Genomic DNA, 23,848 nt, shown 5'->3' with positions numbered 1-23,848 from the left:
CTAAAGAGGACACATTTTCCCACCTCTGATATGCAATACCCTTAATATGTGCTGTGGCTGTGTTTTTGTTTTTCTTTGCTTCTAATGCATCCATCTGACCATATTGGTGTAAGTATAAAATAGCAGTGAAAAGACATACGTCATAAGATTAAAAAAAATGTCTTTGTTTCAACAACATACTCCAGTGGGTCACAGATATACTACAGTTAAGTCTAAAGGACTCTAAAGGACAGAAGTGAGTCTAAAAAATATCACACAGTTATCCATGACTGAAAGGGTTTATGTCTTCTAACTTCTGATTAGGGTAGCCAATTAGTGACCTCTAGTGGTAGCCATAGAGAAGCACAGGACAGCAGATGAGCTGTCCAAACTCTTCAAACGTTTTTGATCAACACATTTTTGATACAATTTTTCTTTGATAGAAAAAAAGAGATTATTAGGATATACAAATTAATCACAATCACACTGTAGTATGTGTTTAAAAGTGAACACATATAATGAACCTTGTTACTGAAAGATATTGATGAATGAAGTTTAACAAAGTGTTAAATCCATTCAGAGGTTGAAAGAGGTAATGGGCATATTGACAACTGGCAATAAACTGGCTACAAATACCACACCTCCTGCTGGTGTGTGTGTGTGTGTGTGTGTGTGTGTGTGTATGTGTTTCAGTGATGCTGTGATACGTTTTTTAATAAAAGAGAAAAGGCCTAATGTAGCCTATGATTCCTGATTCATTTCTTGCTGAGCTAGGTTAGGCATGTCACATACTGTACATAATGTTAACCTGTGTCATTTGTAAGTGAGTATCACAATTAAAGTTTCTCGTGCTTGTCAACTGACTTGTGTCGGTAAGATGTCATCTCTTTCTAACAAAACCTTAAGAGCTTTGGCTCAATTTGTTGAATTACACAACACAATTCAGTGAAGGAAAAAAAAAAACATGTTGTGGTGTGTTATTGCCTTTTAAGAAATGTTTGTTGTTGAACTGCATTCCTGAAATAGTCTGAATGTCCTTCATCCTGCGGCTATCCTTTGAATACTGTATGTACATGAATGTGTATGTGTGTGTGTGTGTGTGTGTGTGTGTGTGTGTGAGAGAGAGTTTTGAAATGTGTGGGTGTGTGTGTGTGTGTGAGAGTGAAAGCTAGATTCTGAATGTGTGTGTATGTGTGTGTGTGTGACAGCTGTTTGTGTTTTGTCACATCTACACTACTTGTACTTGATATGTATGTCTGTGTACGTATACAGAAAGTGTATGCTAATATATTTACTCCTTGACAGAGCCAAATGGATAACCCATCCAACTCACTTTGCCTTTCCCCCTACCTTGCTTCTTTTCTTCCTGGCCCCTAGTCTCTCTATCTCTCTAGTGGGCAGCCTCGAGCAGATGAGATCTCCTGGGTCCTAGAGTCTGTCACTAGCATGTCTCTTGAGGTTCACTCCCTCCACAGCACAACCCTCTGGCAACTATTACACCTGGGAACGGTGCAAATGCTAACACCGAGCGACACGCTTCTGGAGGACTGCCAAACTCTCTGAGACCCCGTTTACATGACGACGCAGGGTGTTTTTGTCTTCACCGCTTTCACACCTTTAACGATACCGGTCAAAAAAACATTTGCGTTTACACACAGAGGTGAAAACGCCAAGTTGCCCAGAAGAAGCATGCCAGTGGGTGTTCCCAACAGTAGCTATGCAAATACCTTTCCTCGTCATTCAATGAGCGCGCTCAAAAAAAGCGACTCTAATCGGAGCTGTCAAGTGTCACAAAACTTTCGCCGGATGGACTCTCACGCTTGCCATGTTATGAAACTTGGCAGCCCTTTATGTCAAGCACATCGTGGATGTTTGCACAACCATTGAGAGCTAATACACAGGATTGCTTTTCAATTTCTGTCTTGTAATGTTATTGTATATGCCCCCCTAGAATAATATCGAATGTCTATCAGAACTGCCCGCTGTCAAACACCTGAAGCAACCCTGTATTTCGCATGCACGGTTAATATAGCCTAGGCGACGTTCGCCTACATTATTTACTGAAATGTAAAGGAGGCCAGCATTATTCGCGGACTAAGTGGAGCTAAATTAAGTTATTATTTTGCTGTCACTTCGTCTGTTTTATGGCCTAGAAGGTTGTATTTGGTATCTGTGGATAGCTCTAGCTCTCCTCTTTTATCTGACATGCAAGCCATATTTTTTGACCACGGTTTCACGATAGGCTAAATCAAACGAAAGTAGCGGTAGTCGAAGCTATATGACATTCTTATTTGTTTGTCACTTCGTCTGTTTTATAACGATGAAGGATCGATGTGTTTGGTATCAATGGAAAGCTCTGTTTCCCCTCTTTCATTTGATATGCGTGTCATGTCTGTGCGATGCCTGGTCCCGGAGTAATTCAAGTGAGAGTGGCTGCGTGGGTGAACGCAGAGCAATATAGACTGTAAATATGATATACTTTGATTTAAATTCATGATTTTATTTTATTTTCATACGTGTCTAGTCTCGTTGGAAAGCCCCGGTTTTGCTCTTTCATGCAATATAGGTCTCATCTCGCTGTGACTAATAGCGGAGCAATGTACCAGAGAAGAATGGGTGTGTTTTTTGACGCACTTTGCGTCCGTCGGGTCCGTTAAATTGAAAAAAGTAGGATTTGTAAACTGTCGGAATGGGGGTACTAAAATGTGTCGGACTGGCAGCATGTCTAAATAGCAGCATGTCGAAATAGAGGCATGTCTAAATGGAAGCATGTCGTAGTGGTGGCATGTCTCAGTGGCAGCATGTAACCCTCCTGCGCAAACAAAATGTGTGCTCGTAGGCTCTGCATTAAGTTGATTACGGCTACGTGTTCATCAACTCTAGCAGTCTAGCAGGGAAGGTGGTGGATTTAAAAGTAGCCTAGAGACTATTTTGGCGCAGGTTATTGTTAATGCGTTGTTGCTGGTCGTCGAAATCATGCAGAATTGTAGCAGCACACGGCTCCAGCATTGTTGTTGTTCTGCCAAGACTGTCTAGTCAGGTGAGGTCAAGCGCGGGGGCTGGACTAGAGGTTCGAGGTGGGGCTATGTCGTCATAAAAACCCCAGATGTGCCTTTACACGGCAAAACGAAAACGGGGTTCTCAAAAACCTCCACCCTAGAAGCAGTTTTCAAAACCCATCGTTTTCAGCCGCCAAAACGGCGTCGTCGTGTAAACGAAAGGCCTTACTGATGAAAAAAAACACAGTTTTTGAAAAAAACGTTGTCGTGTAAACAGCACCTGAGACACATGGTCCTGTTTGAAGGGAGGGGACTAACAGCAGACACAGTGACAGAGTTGAAATGAAGATGGAACTACTCACCAGCAACATCTGCTGTTACTGTACATGACACAGCACAGACACAACATGGCCAACACATAGCCTACTGTACGCTCTGCCTGGTAAGTGAATTTACAACTGCCATTTCACTCCAGCTATATTCTTTAAGGTGTGTTTATTTTCTTTTTTCTTTTCTGATGTATTTTACTTGTTACAGCCAGCACATAGAGAGAGGTGCTACACACGTGTTTTCATTTTCTGTCAATTAAATCTGAAATAATATGTTCAATTGGCGGATGGACCTGGTCTATACATGTTTATTTCATTTTATTATAACATTTTTAATGTTTTATTCAATTGTACAATGTCAACATCCTAGAGTTTCTCAAAACCTTATCAAATTATATAAATATAGAACATGTTGCCTACATATTTTTTTTTCTTTTTTAGTGAAATATATTCGTCACGTCCCACGCAGGTACATTTTAGTGGCACACAGGTACTTTTTTCTGTGTGCTCCTCGGTGGCTCCTCCTACTTACGGTAATGCAGCTGAGCTGACCTACAGTAAGAGTTATCACTTGGGAGGGTAATTTCCCATCCGCTGTGGAACAGGTAAGCCCAGTAGTGTCAACATATTTTCTGTAATTTTTTTCCCTTGTCTGCCCCTCAGATTTTTGTCTTTTTTTTTTTTGTTCCGGGAATCGCTAAATTGCTGAAATTCCAGTCCACTTCCACACACAGATCACACAAGCTGTGTGACATCAATACACACACACACACACACACACACACACACACACACACACACACACACACGCACACACGCACACACGCACACACAGTACACACAAGCTGTGTGACATCAATACAGTATTTTCATTTTTTTCCCTTTCTTTTTGCTGGAAGTAGCAATAAATGAATACATTAAAACAAATAAAAATCCCTGTTCTAAACGTTCCAAGTAAATCCATTGCAGAAGAAGACAGAGTGATGTCACAATAGAACATCCTACCATTATTTCCAACATGAAAAATAGAGGGATGAAAGTCATTAAGAATAGTATGACCATGGCAACCATTTGTACACGCCCCCTGCTTTAGGATTAGGACGGATGAGTTAGAGTCAGAGCGATGTTCGTATCTCATGAGTGCTATACGAGATGAAGCAGATGGAATAGTGTGCTTGTGGTATCAACAGGCTATCAAAAGAAAGCTTTTCTTTTTTAAAGAAAGTGAGGTGAAAGTCCAGAATCTGGATGTGGGTAGCCATGTTAGAAGGAGGCTAGAGATGTGGTGACCCACAACATTGAAGTACATCAGAAAATAAGTTATATGTTCAGACAGAAAGACACAGACACAGACACAGACACAGACACACAGACACAGACACACACACACACACACACACACACACTGGAAGTAGATACAGTTAGTAGTACATAAATTACCCAAACATACAGACGTCAGTTAGTAGCAGTAGACGCCCTGGAGCAACTTGGGGATCAGTATCTTGATCAGGGCTCAATGCTGACGCTTGGGAGTTGAACACACAACATTTCTTCAGGCTACTGCATGCAAACCTAGCTCATAATCCACTACACTACCGACGGACAGCCATGACACTTGTATGGACATGGAATGTGTAGTGTGGTCAAGATCAAAGCCTTGACATATTTGGTCAGATACAGTTAGCCGGCTGTCTAAAATACTGCACGTTCTCTTTCTCTAGCTGTGCTTTCTAAACAGTCCAACTGAGTGTCATTTTGACTCAGTTGAGGATGATGAATATGGTCTCTGCCCTATTTTGTCTTGATCAGATCAACCTGCAGAAATGGACAACAGTACTGACATCACAGTGGCGGACATTGTGGGAACAACAGATCAAGCACCAGGAGGCGGGGATAACAGCTGTGAGTCATAAAGTTCCCTTTCATGATCCTAACTGGAAAGATTATCTTAATAATTGTTTGAGTATCTTAATAATTATTAATCCATAATCACAATCATTATTACCTCAATGCTTCTTTTAGGACCTAGAAATCGCAGCAGGTTAGATCTTTTACATCAGCACGGATTCAGAGTAACTGTGATGATGTGTCTGTAACTCCACAGACTCAGAGGAGCGTGAAGCGGTGAGGATTGTGCTGGTGGGGAAGACCGGTGTAGGAAAGAGCGCTTCAGCAAACACCATCCTGGGGAGGGAAGAGTTTGACTCAGAGATCAACCCGTCCTCTGTGACGGCACAATGCGCTAAGAAACGAGCCGAGGTGGACGGCAGAGAGCTGTGTGTGATCGACACTCCAGGCCTGTTCGACACAAACTACAGTAAAGCTGAAATCATAACAGAGATTGGAAAGTGTGTTTGTCTGGCCTCTCCTGGACCCCACGTCTTTCTGGTGACCATCCAGCTGGGCAGGTTCACGGAGGAGGAACAAGAAACCGTCGAGTTAATTAAGAAGATCTTTGGGAGGGAATCAGCCAATTACACAATGGTACTCTTCTCTCATGGAGACAAATTGAAGAGAAGAACGATTGAAGAATTTATAAGTCTGAGTGAAGAACTGGCAAACTTCACAGCTCAGTGCCGTGGAGGATACCATGTCTTTAACAACGAGGACCTAGAGAATCACACTCAAGTCACAGAGCTGCTGCAGAAGATCGATAAGATGGTGGCTGCGAATGAAGGATGCTACTACACCAATGAGATGTTCCAGCTGGCGGAAGCAGAGATTGAGAAAGAGAAAGAGAGGATCCTAAGGGAGAGTGATCAGCCGAGAGACAGCGAGATTGTGGCGCTGGAGAAAGAGCTCGAGGAGAAAGACATGTTGCATAAAGCTTTGGAAGACGAGAGAAAAGAGCGTGAAGAGAAAGGGGGAACAAAAAGGAAAAGTGCCAAAAAGGAAAATGGCAAAACGAAAAAGAAAAGTGCTAGTGAGAAAGAGAAGAGTGCTAGACAGAAAGCAGAGTTTAACAATCCCTTTGTGCAGCAGTGCTCTCGTTATGGGGCACACCTAGGGGGAGTCTGTGGCTGCTTGATAGGCATGGTGTTGGGGCCACCGGGTATGATAATAGGGGCGCTCATTGGAGCAGGCAGAGGAGCTGGGATCGGAGCAGGAATAGGGGCCGGAATTGAAGGCGGTCCTGGGACAGATGTGGTTAAATGTGTCATCCAGTGAGGGATTGAAACTGTAAACAGCTCTCATCGCTGGGAAAGTCCTCTCCGTTGGATGGATTGGTGGAGACGATGAATTAAAAGGATGAACGTCATGCTGGTTTGGCGAGCTAAATAATGGACACCTTATGCATCAGTCGAGACTCTGTCTTTTTGGATCCAAGGGCTGCTACAGTTTCTTATCTGTCAAACCTGATGTGACACAATGACAATTTCAACACAAGTGTTATTTGATTGACCCTTGATTCCCTGTGTTGTGTGTAGTAGGGATGCGAACATGCTGCATCCTACCTCCTGCACCTGTCTACAGGTGCGTGGTTACAGGTGTCTGATTAGTTGGAGTCCTCATTGACTCATGGACATACATGTAGTATCTGGACGTTCTGAATCAAGCCTTATCAACAGGTTGTAAACATAAATAATGAATAGAATGTGCAAAACTGATGAAATATATGTTCAACAAAATGGGTTAACCATTTTATATGACCATACAACAATGACGGTGCATAAACAGTGTAATAGAACACTAAGAACTGTTCTAATCAATAATAGATGGATACTGGTACTGGTAACTGGACAATTAGACACTATATCTCATGAATGTGTAAAAGCATTGGGGACTTGTTTTTTTTTTTTTTAAGTATATTTTTTGGCCTTTTTGCCTTTAATGTTATAGTACAGTGAAGAGTAGACAGGAAACAAGTGGGAGAGAGAGATGGGGTGGGATCGGGACATGACCGCAGGCCGGATTCGAACCTGGGTCCCCGTGGGCACTCGGACAGGTATATGGTACGAGCGCTGTAGCCTGCTGCGCCACAGCACCCCCCAGGGGACTTGTTTTTATGTGCTCAACTGACTACATGGTTTAGAGTTTGAGTAAGTCATTTTGAGAATTTTCATTTTGATCTCTGAAATGAACCAGAAAAACTGTGAAAACCGGGCAAGTGAAGGTGAAAGGGTAGCAGACATTTTTGTCCAAAGCAACTTACAGTATGTTATATCTGAACCCAAGGCCTAACAAAAACGTACCAGAGTGGTATAGCTCACCACTCCCTGCAGTGCTCCCCAGTAAACTCCACACAATGTTCTGTTGTTGTTCGAGGGGCAGACTGCCCCCACTTGAGTTGTTTCCCGTTCACTGAGCCAAAGCTGTAGGCTGGGTAAACCCTGCCTGATCTGCCAACAATTTGGATTTCGCTCTGCAGCTCAGGCTGGAAACCTACACATCTATCTCTCCTGCTTCCTGTCCAGGTCTGCTGGGTTCAATAACAAACTGGATTGGTCACGCCTCTTGTGCAGTAGGAATAAAGCGCAGACTCCCCAGACTAATCTTAAAAGATTGAGCTTAGTATGGTGATAGGCGGACTACCAAAGCTGTGTAAGAAAACAGTTTTGTACTCAGAATGGAGAACTAGCTAAGCCATATTTGACCGAAACTGACCTACTTTTAGGGCCACTTGTTGAAAATCATGTGATTTGTACGCTCCAAAGTGTCTGCAGAATGGCTGAGTTGAGCTGAACTGATGCAATCTGTGTTAATGGAATGTGGATAAACCAGAGAGGGTTAAAGCCCCAAAAGAATGATTCAACAGTGTCATGCATGATTATAGACAATAATACTGGAAACACAAAGGTGTTTATCTGCTCGTATTACTTGTTAAGAGAGAATGTTTATTTAGTGAGGTAAGGTACACTCCCAATTTTGCAGATCGGAACCATCCCATTTTGCTCCAATAGTAACAAATGGTGTTGCTCTATCTTGTAATCAGGGATTTTTGGTTAAAGTTGTACTGTATGCCTTCCCCAAACTGTGCATGCCATTTCATACACATTTTTTTTGTTTTCCTATTTCTGTAAGTTCACTGTAAGTTCCCCCTTTTTCGAGATTTTTTAAAGAAAGTGAGGTAAAAGTCCAGAATCCAGAATGGATGTGGAAGAAGGCCAGAGATGCGGGATCCACAACGTTGAAATAAATCAGAAAATCAGTTTTATGCTCGGACAGAAAGACACACGCACGTGCACAGTCCACCGTGGCTCGTCCTGATGTTTCTGGACAGAGTAGTAGGCCTATTTGACAGGCACATTTTCTTGATTTGTCTTTGATCCTCTTTGTACTGTAAGGCTGTGTGGAATTCTCTTTACATTTTAGGTCATGTTTGTCATATCACATGTAAAATGTTCAAAATATAGACCTTTTCCATAAGATTAGATATTAAAACAATCTCTTGATTCAATTTACAGCAAAAGAGCCATATGATAACGCTGTCTTGTTCCCAGGATATGACATGATCATGATGTTGGTCATGTTGTCCATCCCTGGTCAGACGTGTTGCGTCCTAATCTTTAGCACTGATCCATGTCGTCATTTCAGATCTCGGCAGACAGGCAGCGTTACTGAAACTTGCGTGTTCTATTTATGGTCTTTTTATCAGTCGCACGGTCAGAAAGTATGTAATGCTCTGTGGCTAAACATGCTGAGATTTAAACTATATTCAAACAAGAAAGTTACTGTAACAGACTAACTAACTACTTATTTGTATCATAGACCAGAGTGGACACAGGTTCTTATGTTCCATACAGATGTTGACTTTCTATGAACCAAACATTCATAACACATTATAAACACATTAATAAAGGGTTATAAAGCATTTAAACCCAAGCAAGGACAACTGGCCTTACAAGATACACTCACATTGCTGAAACATTTTATCAGTGTTCAAAAATGTCAAAAGTCCACTAAAGTCTATCTAAACACACTGCACACCATCTGAAACACTGTTTTTATATTCAGCGTTGACACTTTTATTGCGTTGATCAATGATAACAATTCTGAGATGATAGCAGGGGCCTGTACTACGAAGGGAGCTCAACCTACCCAGATGTTGATTCTTGAATTTCCCCTTGGGGATCAATAAAGTATCTATCTATCTATGTAACCCAGGGTTACTTTGCTAAACCGGGGTTGACAAAACCTGGTTATCTTCATTGGTGTTAATTGGTACTACGACGCTGAGTAAGAAGTTGATTTGTTGAACTGGGGTTAACCTCATCGGAGTTGGTGCGCGTTCACATAAAATGGGCGGGTTGCAGCGCAAATCACCACTTTTAATGATGACGCGATCACGCTATTTTACGGATAAGGAAGGCGCAATGATTATAAAAAAGTTGCGAGGAATTAAAAGCCACTTTACGATACATCAAATACGTCGGCAGCAAACAAAGCAAGACAAGGCTGTTGGCAACGTAGGCTATTGCAGATCGGATATATGAAAGTAAAGTTTTATTTCATGTTCCTTAAATAGCCTATGTGTTACGGAGGATTAATAGCTTGCGGAATGTCTGAAATGTGTTGAAATAAATACATTTTGAGTTCATAAGCGTCCTACAGATGCAACACAATTCATGCCATGTATATTAATAAATATTAATCAAGGATAATTGAATGTTTAGCCCCATCGACTGATTTAGTGCATGCCTATCCTGTGAACATTTTAGATGAAACGGCAGTGCCGCTGGCAGCAGGTGAAAATGAAACTCAAAAACATTCAGAAGGTTTATAGGCCTAGTTATAGCTTGCATTAATATTTCTTAATTATGAAAATATGTTATATTGCCAATGCTTATAGCCTCCACTTTGCCTCGATCAGCTGACAAATGCAACGAATTCCCTCGGCTGAGAATGTATAGGCTATCTTTCATAGAGAATATTATATGGAGGAAGATTCTGGCGGTCTTTAAAAACCCTCGCCTTGCGAAGAGAGGCGCTTACAATTTGCGCTCCAATAATGTATCTTCCAAGTAGCCTACGTCGACATTGTGGGGTGTGGTTAACCGCAAACCTCGGGTTAACCAAGATCATAACCTGCTCGGAGCAGGTTTGAGATGCAGCCTAAATTGCCATGGCAGCATACCTAGGTTAAAACCTATCCACCTTTCGTAGTACGGGTTAACCGGGAAGTTACGCCACACGTGATCAACTTACTCTCGAAGTTACCCAGCTAAGCCAGTAACCCCGCTTCGTAGTACAGGCCCCAGGCGAGATACAGTAAGTTGTGGACAAACATGTTCTTTCATTTCCGTCCTATGGGAGCATAAGGGCATCTCTATGAGGGCATCACCTGTGTGAGGGGAGGGGACTGCTAGGAACACAATAACACTGAGTTGGGATGTTTGAGGGGAGGGGACTGCTAGGAACACAATAACACTGAGTTGGGATGTTTGAGGGGAGGGGACTGCTAGGAACACAATAACATTGAGTTGGGATGTTTGAGGGGAGGGGACTGCTAGGAACACAATAACACTGAGTTGGGATGTTTGAGGGGAGTGGACTGCTAGGAACACAATAACACTGAGTTGGGATGTTTGAGGGGAGTGGACTGCTAGGAACACAATAACACTGAGTTGGGATGTTTGAGGGGAGTGGACTGCTAGGAACACAATAAAACTGAGTTGGGATGTTTGAGGGGAGGGGACTGCTAGGAACACAATAACACAGAGTCAGGATGAAAATGAAACCACTCTTCACACCTGAACATCAGCAGGACACCACATCACACAACGACTCACCGCAAACACTGACATGGCCAGCAGGAAACACGCCTTGTTTTGTAAGTACATTTAGATATACTGTATTTGTAAGTATATTTAACTTTACTGCTTAAAAGCATGCTTTTAGACATGCACTACATTTATAGTGAAACATGTACAAAGTGATAAAACTGAAGGGCCACCTGTCTCACTTTGCCTTTATTAGTTTTACTCATTGCTCCCCCTGAATAGTGTTCTATACTGTAGACCTACAGTATATCTTAAGCCTTTCTTTTGTCACACCGGATTTAAAAACGCACCACACAGAGTTGTTTCACTTCGATATCCTCATCGCTGGCCAACGCCCTCTTGTCGTCTGTGAGTCGGGTTAAGACCCATTGGTGCCATTCAAAGCATCCAATTTTAATATGCATTAGATATTGCAATATGCAACACAGTCTGATTTATTGGTAACACTTTACCTGACGGGTTCATTCATAACACATTCATAACAGCTGTCATGAACTGCACATGAAGCATTCATGACTGATTCATGAGACATGACTCAACATTCATACCAACACTTTCATGAATGTGGAAGACAAAACGATGAAAACTTGTCAAAATAAAAGTCCAACAATCTAGTAATCCATATACAGGGTAGGCTATTATGAATCCTCTCCAGCGTTTGTAAACATCTCATTAATATTTTATGAAGTCCACTTCAAATGTCACTTTACTATACGAGTTGTGAAGTATTCATCATACTGGGAAGTGAACTACTGACCATCTGTGGACCTCTGAATGGTTGGACATTCCTGTTTTATATATCTATATACACAATCATTGGTGTAGACAGTTATGCATTCTTCAGAGGTTACTATCATAAAATAAACAAACAGACAAACAAAACACTAAATTCTCCTGGATACTGGACACTGGACTGACATGATCTGGTTGGCTAAAACAAAAACGTCAGCAATGCTGCTTTGCGATTGTTGGACTTTTATTTTCTTAAGTTTTTGACATTTTGTCTTCCACATTCATGAAAGGGTTGGTATGAATGTTGAGTCATGTTTCAGGAAACAGTCATGAATGCTTCATGTGCAGTTCTTGACAGCTGTTAGGAATGTGTTATGAACGAACCCGTCAAGTAAAGTGTTACCAATTTATTGAATCAGTTAGGTTGAATTGCAAAAGCAAAAAATACAATTATGCGATGATAAATACATATTCTTTGGAAAATAACAAGACTATCTAGAAACACATCTGCAAAAGAAAAAAAACTGTTTGTGACGTTGCCTGTGACCTGCTAGGCTATTTCTCTCAGTTGATTTTCTCACTGAGATAACTCTACAACCAGTGCCAGTTGCGCGGGTGGCAAAGTGCAATGAAATTGCAAAGAAGCAATAATTTTGAGTAACAAGAAGTAAAGTAACGACTAAGGTGACAACGGTAGAAGTGGAAGCAATTCAGATAGTAATAGCAATGCCAGCAAACATTGGATTGGAGTAAGAAGAATGTGTCAAGGAAATTACATTGTTTTATGACTGCCTATACTTTTTAAAAAAGGCTTATATTTTCAGTAGGAAGTAGGATACATCCAATTGGTTCAGTGCTTCTGAAAATGACCTGAAGTTTACGCCTATTCGAATGAAAAGGCTTGTGACTTTCAGCGTAGGGGACAACACCTGTGAAAGAGTTACATACACTGCAAGTCACTAGCTTGGTGTCAACAGACCCAATCACTCCCACCTCTGACACCTGTGTAACATTCCGGCCACTAGGGCCCCCGTGGGTGCATGAAGCTACAGCACATGCGAGAATGTGTCGGCGTCAGCAGTTCTATTTAAATATTAAAACTTGGTGAAAATAGGGTAATCTAAATGGATTGCTTGATTGCACGGTAGACATAGCACCATTCTGACATAATCGCTTTGTTGACTACCTCTCCTCTTCCAAAGATCAAGCTGCAACCTCTGAGACTATAGCGATCACCACCACCACCTCAGGCCCAGACACTGGGGAGTCGGACCAAAGAGAGACAAGATACACGGTGAGCACAGGATCAAATATTGTGAAAGGTTGAGGAAAAAGTATGAGGAAGTAAGTGGAAAAGGGGTCGACATAAACTAAAATAGTCAGTCAATGGGTGGTCCTCCAGATTGACCTGCAGAACAAATTCAAATGTGTGCCTTCAGGTTGGTCTGAGTGCACCTGGACTAAAGCTGACAGAAATGATGAAGTTCAAATGTATCTCACAACACAATCTACAGATATGACAATGCATGGAACTCATCAGTACATTGAACCATCTCTGTGGAACTGAGACCAGATGAACAAAATGTGAAATCTGAATGAAGAATAAAACAGGAAGAAGGGATAGAAATAGAGAGGAATCTGTCTCATCTGGTTGTGCTTTCATACATTGAGCTGGTATTATGAAATAAATAAAGTGTGTGTGTGTGTGTGTGCGTGTGCGTGTGCGTGTGTGCGTGCATGTGTTCTTTCTGAAGAATGAGGCCAATAGAGAAGTACCTGAACCATCGAGTGCTCCAAATCCACCATCCACTCATATGGGTAAGAGAATTATGGCTTGACTTTGCAATCGATTGTGCCAGAACTGCAGACAGTCAAAAAATGATTCTATGCTTGTTAGGTTAGGTTCAGGGTTAAGTTGAGGATTAGGTTTAAGTTGAGGGTGTAGAGATAGCTGTGGTGTGTGTGTATTTCCACAGAGTCACCGACACAAGGAGAGATGAGGATTGTTCTGGTGGGAAAGACTGGAGTGGGGAAGAGTGCTTCAGGAAACACCATCCTGGGGAGGGAAGAGTTTGAATCAGAGATCAACCCTTCCTCTGTGACAGCACAATGTTTGAAGAAGAGAGGGATCGTGGATGGGAGAGAGCTCTACGTGATCGATACTCCAGGCCTGTTTGACACAAACTACAGTAAAGCTGAAATCATAACAGAGATTGCAAAGTGCATCAGTCTGGCCTCTCCTGGACCCCACGTCTTTCTGGTGACCATCCAGCTGGGCAGGTTCACGCAGGAGGAACAAGAGACAGTCAGGTTGATTCAGAAGATCTTTGGGAGGGAATCAGGCAAGTACACAATGATACTCTTCACTCATGGAGACAGATTGAAGAGAAAGAAGATCGAGGAATTTATAAGTAAAAGTAAAGAACTTGCCGACTTCACTGACCAGTGCCGTGGGCGATATCATGTCTTCAACAACTACGAGGACCCAGACAATCACGCTCAAGTCACACAGCTGCTGCAGAAGATTGATAACATGGTGACAATGAATGGTGGAGGCTACTATACCACTGAGATGTTCCAGTACGTTGAAGCAGAGATCGAGCGAGAGAAGGAGAAGATTCTGCAAGAGATCAGAGAGAGAGCTAGGGCAGAGCTGGAGAGACAGCTTAAAGACAAGGCAAAAGTGGAGCAAGCTTTAGAAGAACTGACAAAAGAGAATGAGAAAATGGCCAGAGAGAAAGCTGAGCTGAACAATGCGTTCATCCGTAAATGCTCGGCTACTGGGGCCGGTGTTGGTGCAATAGCTGGTGGAATAGTGGGCGGATTAATCGGGATCATAGGAGGACCAGTAGGTATCATAGCAGGAATAGCCCTCGGATCAGCGGGAGGAGCAGGAATTGGGGCTGGAATTGGAGCAGGAGCTGGAGCAGCCACTAAATGCACCATACAGTGACGGGACAATTAACATCTCTTACACTTACCCTTTCATTCACCTTTTAATGTGCATTTCTGTTCATGTGTATTTCTTTGAATGTTTATTTCTTTTAATGTGTATATTTTGTTCTGTGTATTTCTTTTAATGTGTATTTCTGTTAATGTGTATTCCTTTGAAAGTCTATTTCTTTTAATGTGTATTTTTTGTTTTGTGTATTTCTTTTAATGAGTATTTCTTGGTTTGGAACCCTGTTGTGTTTAATGTCCTAATTCCTCTACACTGATTGGCCATCATCATGTTCATATTCATCATTATTTATTTGTTTCTTACTTCCAAGCATTTTATCCATGCTTTCTCATCTTTGTGTCCCATCTTAGCCACGTGTATTCTTACCATATACTAAACTACTACTGTCATTAAAGTAAGTAGTTTAAGTAGTTAAAAAGTAGTTTACTATCTTTATAGCCATTCAGATCAATGCCATATTATTTTGAATTACTTCTATATGCACTAATTACACTTCTCGTGCTTCATATGATGCTAGCTGTAAAACATGTAGTGATGTGTTCTATTTCATTACTCTTTACATTTAACAACAGAAATGATCATGTACCTAAACAAATTAGCATTATCATCTACATACTTAAGACTCTTGTAATGAAAATCCAGGATCCACATGCATTTATGATATTAACAAGCAACACATAGTCAGGCTCCGGCAGGATTTGGCCATTTTGATGTGCTAAATTATGATATAGGTTTTGGAGTAGGAGTCTGATTAATGGTTTTGAATGATATTTTATGTTTTTTTATGCTTGAGGTGACATAAATGGGACATATTATATAACAATACGTATTTGATATGTGAGCAACACCAGATCATATTTGTTTGAAATGTTTACTTAGAAACACAAAATTATATGCAGTACATATTGTAGCATGGTCAAAAATCTGTGTTGCTACGAACGTCTCTGACTTCAAACTAACCTCTTTATTACGTCCACTGTGTTAAAGCTATATTATCCCCTCTGCTGGAGAAGTTGTGCTTGCTATTTCTTATTAGCTGTGGGAAAACGATAAAGCACATGGATTTGTTTACAAGCTAGTGAAACAGTTAGCATAAGTTCAGCAGGACAATGTGGATGTTACAAGATGAGAAACATGATTTAAAACGAGTTTCCTGTTTCTTACTTCTCTATACCGGTAAGTCCCAATGTTGCAAGGTTGATTTTCTGCTTAGTGAGGCTAGGGCTACTGAAATGTTTCCAACAAAACGATTATTTTAAATGAACTGGTCCCTAATTGGCTTACACTAATGTGTGATATAGAACAAGAAAATGTGATCTTAATTCCTATAGCATTTGTTCCCTAAATAGGACACAAGATTCAGTAAGTTATTCATTAGGAATATCCAGGCATTTGGCTGGATTACAAACTATCATTTAAAACATACTTGTTTGAGCTTAAAAAGAAGCTGAAAACTAAATTGGGTGTACTATTACAGGATCAGTCCTTGCTTCTTATGTGAGAGTTACGGAGGCTCACGTGCTCACTGCAGCAAGTGTGTCTTTTTGCCAGGTCAGAGAGAAAGAGCATGAGGGAGTAAGGGTTTATGGGGGAGGGGTATATGGTGGGTATGGGCAGGCGCGTAGGAACGTAGTAAGCATTGGGGGGAACAAGAATGAGGTCCGTTGACCTTCGTCGAAATTTTTTTATATTAATAAATAAAGGGGGCGAATTATAAGTCACATAAGAGATAAAAAACCTATTGCTGAAGTTTTAATGGCCCTCTGTAAGATGCCGCTTTGAAAATATGTATTTCAGTCTTTTTCTTAACCTATTTTTGGAACTGGGAAGAACATCTGCACATAGGCTATGCAGAACACATTTCTTCCCTGAAAACGCACACAGCTAATCTTTAGAACAACTTAAACTGACTCCCCCAATGCTTCCCTTTACATGGTTGCATAAACGTTGCTTAAATGAAAATATGTTTCTTCTTCTTGACTTTTCATATGCCATCTAAGTAAATTTTATGTCAGCTGACAGATGGATGCGCGTTTTGGGCACAATGAATGGGTTTGCCCTTAGTTTAAATGGAGAGCAGGGAGAGCGCGCTGTGGCTATTGTTACCTGTATGCAGCCAGCTCAACAAAGTAACGTGGTTAGAAGATTCCTGTATGCTGCATTGCCGTGACCATTTCCTTGTGGATTTTTCTCATTGAAATACAGCTAACGAACGCGAAAGCTGAGATTGCCTTGCGCATCAGTGTTGGAACGATACTCAACAAACTGTGAGATAAACATTGTTTTTCGTGTCTGGGAGATCTCGTTGTCGTTTTTGACTGTCGGCTTCTTATGTTTATTGTTTGGACGTATGGACACTGAACTTTGAGGGGGTGTTTGTTTGTGCATTATGAAGCTTTGTGTTAATTAGTATGTGTCGGGCCTTCACCTCAGCGCGTAAGTTGCGCACTAGGTGGCCACGAACGAACTCATTGCTTAATTTGTGACAAAATACAGTGAGTAGCCTATTCATCTTTCATTTGTGTTTTTTTCATTTGTTATAGCCTATTATTGCATGTTTGACGTAGTTTGTAAACAGGCATTCTGCCCGTTTATCTTAAATCAACCGAGGCCTTCGGTTGCTCATATCCTCCCGTAACCTTATGTACATCGTGACAGTGTGTAGATTATAATAAGAGGCAAATTGTTACACATTTAATTTAAAAGCATAGCCTATAATAGGATGAACAAAGTATGGACTTGCTAAATCCAGGTAACCAGATAATTAGGCTATGTGCCACGTCAAGTGATAAGCTTACATTTAAAAGCGACAGCCGTAAGACTAACTTATTTAAGCTATCGTAGACTACTGTATTCACCCACAATAGGCTATCCTCTTAACTATTTCGAAAAGAATGAAAGAAGGCCGTAAACTAAATATTTGGACTGAGAGAGTAGCCTACATTAGCTTTCAGACACTCAAGGTGAGGAAGTGCTCCATGCTGCATTATTGAGACGGGCTTCGTTTCGGGAAACATTCTTAAAACACAATGTGAAAGACCTCCGATGCGCACCGATAGCTATAGTTATGGGGCCATAACTCAGGAGGATATAATTGAGCTAAGTAATCAACAACATCTGTACTTTGCAGCGTTTTTCTTTCGGGAGGGGGTCCAACATTGGGGGTGTCCCGACCCCCCCGACCCCCGTGGTTCCTACGCGCCTGGGTATGGGTATGAGGGAATAAGGGTATATGGGTGGAGGGGTATATGGTGGGTATGGGTATGAGGGAATAAGGGTATATGGGTGGAGGGGTATATGGTGGGTATGGGTATGAGGGAATAAGGGTAGGTGGGTAAGGGTATGAGGGAGTAAGGGTATATGGTGGGGAGGGGTATAAGGTGGGTATGGGTATGAAGGAATAAGGGCATTGAGGAGTATGGTTATGAGGGAGCAGTATATGGGGGGGGGGGTGCAACGGAATAAGGGTGGGGAGAGTAAGGGTATGAGAGAGTAAGGTTATGAGGGAATAAGGGCATATGAGGAGGGTAAGGGTATATGAGGAGGGGAAAGGAATAAGAGAGTAAGGGTATGAGGGAATCAGGGTATGAGGGAGTCCTATTGGTGCATTTAGGACATCTGGGAATGTCAGGGACCACCCCATGATTATATTATATTGTTTTTCCCACTGTGTTTTGCTGCCGGACTGTGTGAAAAACATGGATGCCTCAACTAAGGCTAAAACATACGCTCACTAATATTTAATAAACTGTATTTGCTTAAAAATATGGTGTAAAACACTTGTGAAAGGATATTCAGCTTTCAAGTGTCAAAAATGGCAAAAGTTCACAATAAAATTGTTGGTCATTCAAGTCCACATGGTCTACAAATTAACTACAACTCTTGTTAGCAAAATCTTCCTCCAGTTTCCCACCTCTTATTCCAATATGAGGTATTTCTATTGAGGGGAATGTTTTTCCCATGCGCATGAGCACACCATACGACTAGCCTCTTCTGTGCCATGATGTCAGTGTTTCTCATGGCAGAATCTGGCCTACTTTGCAGTTGTGTTGGTTACTGTAATCATGTGATTGTAAAGTGTCACTAAAGTATGTGAGCTGAACTGATAAAATCTGTGTTACCAGAAGTGCCTCAGTTGTGTTTGCTTCCTTGTGGAATGGAATCCAGATAAACTTGACTCTACGCGGTCTCCAAAGTGTGTATGTCATTTCATATACAGGGTACAGACACTCTTCTTTTCCTCAGGGGATTCCTGCTGTTTTTTAATTATATAGCGACCTCAGAACATCCTGAATGTATCCCTCAAATGTCTTCTTTTCGATCAACAGGCCAGTCTTCCAAGCCATCAGTTTGTGGCGATCAAATCATAGGGGGGTCAGATAAGGGGGTCAGATTTGATCGCCACAAGTTTAACAACTTTGCCTTGTCTACTAGCGCTGACTAAGACAAAATGTTATTCAGGATCATCAATGATCCTCTTGGTGCTGTACAGTCTGAGGATATTATATTGTAGGCCTTGTTTGCAAACAAGCTGTTCCCATGAGGTTGTTTATATAAACACTCCCTTGATTCAGTGTATAATCAATGTAGCAAATCACGATATGTAACGCTATCAGGATTTGCGATGACAGTGATATCACACAATGAGACATGTTGTGAGCTAGTCCTTGGCACAAAGCCAGCTTTCTTCTCAGTCGTCAGATATTACTCGAGCTTGCTGTCAGTGCTCAAGGTTCAGTCCATACTGTCACACCTGCAAATGTTAAAAATATTAAACACGCTCACACTAAAAATGACAAACGACCTATCGACTAGCATACTCTATATGGAAATCCTGTGTCTGAGGGGAGGGGACTAGAAATAGCCACGGAAACACTGCACTGAGGTAAGATGGGAAAACAGTCTATTCACCTCCAGCAGTGACACATCGCACGTCAACTGTCTGCAAAGACCAACATGACCAGTAAAAAACATGCCTTGTTTTGTAAGTACATTTACAATTTTCACATTAATTTATTGTTAGTAATAATGTACTAACATGTTAAAAATCAGTGTTAAAAGATACCTGTGGAACTTCACTTTGATCAGCTTTACTTGTGCTTAAGTTGTATGGCTTTAATAATATTAGTTTTTAAAAATAACCATAGCCATTAGGAAGAATCAATATGTACAGTATATCTAATGTAGCATAGTGGCACACAATACATTTTGTCATGTTCACACTGGTGATCTCAACCCCCCTATTTGTATCAATTAGCTTCCTTCTTACAGTAATTATCAATTTGGATATAAGTATCAACAAAATACATAAAATAACAACTCTCACTAGGTAATATCGGATTCCTCATGGAACTGGTAATGCCGGTAATGTCACCATGTTTCCTCTATTAAGTCATCATGCTTTCTCTATGGCCTGCAGTAAAAAAGCTTACACATCTCCAAAATTCCTCACCAGTGGCGTGGATCCTGAAGATAGTGTTGATCCTTTTATACAACCGTTTGGTTTGGTCATAACATTTATTAATAGCTGGAGATAGTGTCGATCATTTTATACAACAGTTAGGTTTGGTCATAAAATGTATTAATAGCTGGAGATAGTGTCGATCATTTTATACAACAGTTAGGTTTGGTCATACTACGGTAGCTAGGTGGACAAGAGGCATTCCAGAATTGGGACATTACAGGACATTTCCATTTAGACTATTTGCCCCCAATCATTCCGATGTGAACGTTCCATTAATAGGCTCTGTGTGGAACAATCAACGTTCGAACCGGAAAACAGAATTCAGAACTTCCGCTTTTCACTTCCGCACATTGCAACGCTAGTTACCTGCAGCGGTAGGTGATCTCCTCTGAAGTAACTGTGAAATTTGGCTAATTATAGTACAATTCTGATTTTTGACTAAAACGTTCCTGTATTTGTCTTCATTAAAATGTCACGATTATTAATAAATCAAAACCGGCAACATCCGCTCAGCAGTTTTAATGCTGAGATGCTGTGTCTGGGGAAAGTTTCCACCCGTTCCCATGATGGGGCCTTGAGTCTGCCAAATCGATATGGGTCCGAAACATTATGCGTGATAATTTCGTGATACGAAGACACTCTACGGTCTGCAGTCGGCATTTTATGTCGGGAGATATAACTGAAGGGGCCGACGCTGTTTGAAACCCGTGTTGTTCGCCTGAAAACAACTTCAGCCTGTCGGTCGCTCGGCAAAGCGTATGGCAGATGACACAGCGGCAAGGGGAGGACGAGGAGCTGATCGATGCCAGCGTGTCTTTGAGGTGTCACGACTATCCTGAACCTTCAGTTTTGGATCTGGCATGCGAGAAAATTTCAGCACAGCAGCAGGCCATCAGCTACAGAAGCGACTGGAGGAGTTGTCGTTACTAGAAAGTTTCAAGAGCTCCGATGAGGACATTTATACCAGGTAGGAAAAAAGTTATACATTTAGGCTGCTTCAGTTCTGAGTCAATTCTGCTCCTCCTTCTGTGTGTGCTTTTTATGTTACACTTGTTTATCATTTGGCTGCCAATTTCTAATTTCAGACAAAGGCAGACATTATTTGTTGACTGTTTAAAAAACATATTCACGTTATATGAGGGCAGTGATGGGCAAGTTACCAGCTGCTCTATATTAAATGAAGCTTAACTACACAAAAGCTACCTAAAGACTAAATGTTGAAGTTATACATTTCACTAAAGTAGTTTGTTACATCAGAAGATACTTTTTAATTTCCAAACCAATAAAGTAAACCAGCTTCATGACAAGTAAGTGTATGGCAATAAAATAGCCAACATAACTCAGCATAAAATAAGTAACTTAATTGCCTTGATGTACACCTGCTATAACACATGTTCAGTTCAAAAACAATATCCAAAATCAATTTGAGAAAAACAGGCTGCACGTAGTAGTGACAGGAAGGTAAAGCATACTGAGAGGAGTGTGCATATGTGGCCTACTGAGAAAGTGTGCATAGGCTTTGTGGCCCAAATTAGATTTGCCCATTTCTTAAGTTTGCAGGATAAACTGTAAGCTAACTTTTTACTGTAACTCAAGCTCTTAACTCTAACACTTCTAAGTACTTTATTGTTTCGACAGCCAATTTCATAGACATTGCTTAACAAAACCCCACAATAGACTACCACCAACATCTTTGCCAACACAATTCCGTTGCTTCATCTCTGTCATGGAAAATTTGTTTGTCTTTCAAAATTATAAAGAATATAGCTTAAATGATTGATGTATGGTTGGTCAGAAGGAAGCGTTGAGCTCCACAAATGCACCACATGAAAAAAAAACAGCTAAGCTATTGAAAAGCTATCTGCTTCAGAAAATCTACCACCAAGCTACTGAAAAAATTTAGTTAAGCTAGTGTCTTCGCTATAAGTAGTGAAGCTACTGCCCCTCACTGTATCTGGGTCCTAGCCAGCTAGGTCATCTGTCACCAACTTGGGTGTTAAAATGGACCCACAACTCACTTTTGACACCCACATCAAACATCTCTGCAAGACTTCATTTTACCACCTCAAGAACATTGCCAAACTCCGTCCAACTCTCACCCTGGGCGATGCAGAGAAGCTCATCCACGCCTTTGTTTCCTCCAGGCTGGACTATTGCAATGCACTCCTCATTGGGATCTCTGGCAAGAGCATCCAGAGACTTCAATACATCCAGAACAGTGCTGCCAGGATCCTGATGAGGGTGCGCAAGCATGAACATATCACCCCCATTCTGAAAAGTCTCCACTGGCTCCCAGTTAATTTCAGAATAGAGTATAAGATCTCACTCCTCACCCACCAGTGCATATATGGACATGCTCCCCTCTACCTACAGGAACTCCTCACCTCTGTTATCCATTTGCATTATAATTTTGTAGCACTTTGAGATTGTCCATAATATAAAGTGCAATACAAATAAAATGTATTATTATTATTATTAGCCCAGATATTAAGCAATAGAGAATGGATGTTTTCAATATAGACATCCACCCCCCCACCCCCCCCCCCCCCCCCCCCCCCCCACACACACACACACACACACACACACACACACAAACTTCCACGTAGGACTGTAAACCGCTTCTCAAAGAAGATGCTGATACTGAAGCACAAATGTAATGCATGTGACATGCACTACTTCATGGGAGACATTTTGAAAAGTTGATTGCAATTCCGCTGCTTATGCTGTATGGGTACAATCCAACGTGGTCTTACAATGCAATTTGATCTTTTTCACAGATTTGCCAGCTACCGCCATTTTCATGCATTTTGCCTCAAGATTGAACCTGCTACAAGGAGAATTGTCCGTTTTGGACAGTCAGCGACATCCACAATTCTGGATACGACTGTTGACCCACTGCGTAGACCAGTAGGCATCTGATTGTCTGTGTTTTTATGTTGTGAAAATAAAAGAAAATGACAAGAATTTGAAAATTGAATTGAATGTGTTCGGATGTACTGTACTGCTATGCTGTTACAAACACTTTTGTCTTGTACAAGTCAAATGTAAAATTCCATGACATTTCCTTGACAAAACCCCTGAATTTCCATTATTTTGTTAAGTTACTACACTATATTGCCAAAAGTATTCGCTCACCTGTCTTGACACTCATCTCTATTTTACCAACACACAACATGCCTCAAGTGCGTGTCACTAGGTCAGTCTCCATGGCCCTCCACCCAGTGCCCTCATGCAATAATGGCTTTGGGCAGAGATCCTTCATACACACTACCAGAGTCTGGAATGACATTCCTCAACACATTAGAGAATTACAATCCATCACACAATTCAAAAAACACTATAAACTACTACTCCTCAATACATACACTTGCAAACACTGACCTCTAAACTACTGTCTTTGTTAAGTCTGATGTCTATGTTTGAATTTTGTTGTATGTGAATGTGATGTATGATGTGCTTTGTCCCTGTTACTTGTTATATGTAATGCAGAACAGGAACCTGCTGGAAATCAGCTTCTCACTGGGTCAGGCCCGTTTTAAACTGTAACTCTGTTACTTTTAATACTTTCCTGTATAATAAACATGAAATGAAAATGAAATGAAATTACTCACATTTGAACTTCAGTCACATCCCATCTTTAATCTGTAGGGTTTATGATGACG

General features: G+C 41.2%; 2 protein-coding genes across 4 annotated transcripts; both read left to right on the top strand.

The window, feature by feature from the left end:
• Positions 1–2,995: 2,995 nt before the first annotated feature.
• On the top strand, positions 2,996–8,809 carry LOC134080650 (GTPase IMAP family member 9-like). Of its 3 annotated transcripts, none has more exons than XM_062537200.1 (4): positions 2,996–3,420; positions 3,777–3,912; positions 5,117–5,209; positions 5,412–8,809. In XM_062537200.1, exons 3-4 carry the CDS (start codon positions 5,131–5,133, stop codon positions 6,473–6,475), a joined length of 1,143 nt encoding a protein of 380 aa, XP_062393184.1. In that variant the 5' UTR covers positions 2,996–3,420; positions 3,777–3,912; positions 5,117–5,130; the 3' UTR covers positions 6,476–8,809. The 3 variants fall into 3 exon arrangements, with proteins under 3 accessions (XP_062393184.1, XP_062393183.1, XP_062393185.1); XM_062537199.1 differs by having other exon boundaries at positions 3,749–3,912; XM_062537201.1 differs by lacking the exon at positions 3,777–3,912.
• Positions 8,810–10,949: 2,140 nt separating this feature from the next.
• LOC134080649 (GTPase IMAP family member 9-like) lies at positions 10,950–17,948 on the top strand. The gene is made up of 4 exons (XM_062537198.1): positions 10,950–11,078; positions 12,963–13,054; positions 13,515–13,578; positions 13,737–17,948. Exons 1-4 carry the CDS (start codon positions 11,051–11,053, stop codon positions 14,711–14,713), a joined length of 1,161 nt encoding a protein of 386 aa, XP_062393182.1. The 5' UTR covers positions 10,950–11,050; the 3' UTR covers positions 14,714–17,948.
• Positions 17,949–23,848: the final 5,900 nt, after the last annotated feature.

The sequence above is a fragment of the Sardina pilchardus genome, chromosome 5 (genome assembly GCF_963854185.1).
Source record: "Sardina pilchardus chromosome 5, fSarPil1.1, whole genome shotgun sequence".
Lineage (NCBI taxonomy): Eukaryota > Metazoa > Chordata > Actinopteri > Clupeiformes > Clupeidae > Sardina > Sardina pilchardus.
This window is presented reverse-complemented; position numbering and strand designations above follow the sequence as displayed.

Bases quoted from the DNA above. Each gene is read 5' to 3' on its own strand.
- LOC134080650 (XM_062537201.1), top strand. From the start codon at position 5,131: ATGGACAACAGTACTGACATCACAGTGGCGGACATTGTGGGAACAACA. The intron at 5,210-5,411 runs GTGAGTCATAAA...GTAACTCCACAG, and splicing joins AGGAGGCGGGGATAACAGCT to ACTCAGAGGAGCGTGAAGCG.
- LOC134080649 (XM_062537198.1), top strand. From the start codon at position 11,051: ATGGCCAGCAGGAAACACGCCTTGTTTT. The intron at 11,079-12,962 runs GTAAGTACATTT...CCTCTTCCAAAG, and splicing joins CAGGAAACACGCCTTGTTTT to ATCAAGCTGCAACCTCTGAG. The intron at 13,055-13,514 runs GTGAGCACAGGA...TTCTTTCTGAAG, and splicing joins AAAGAGAGACAAGATACACG to AATGAGGCCAATAGAGAAGT.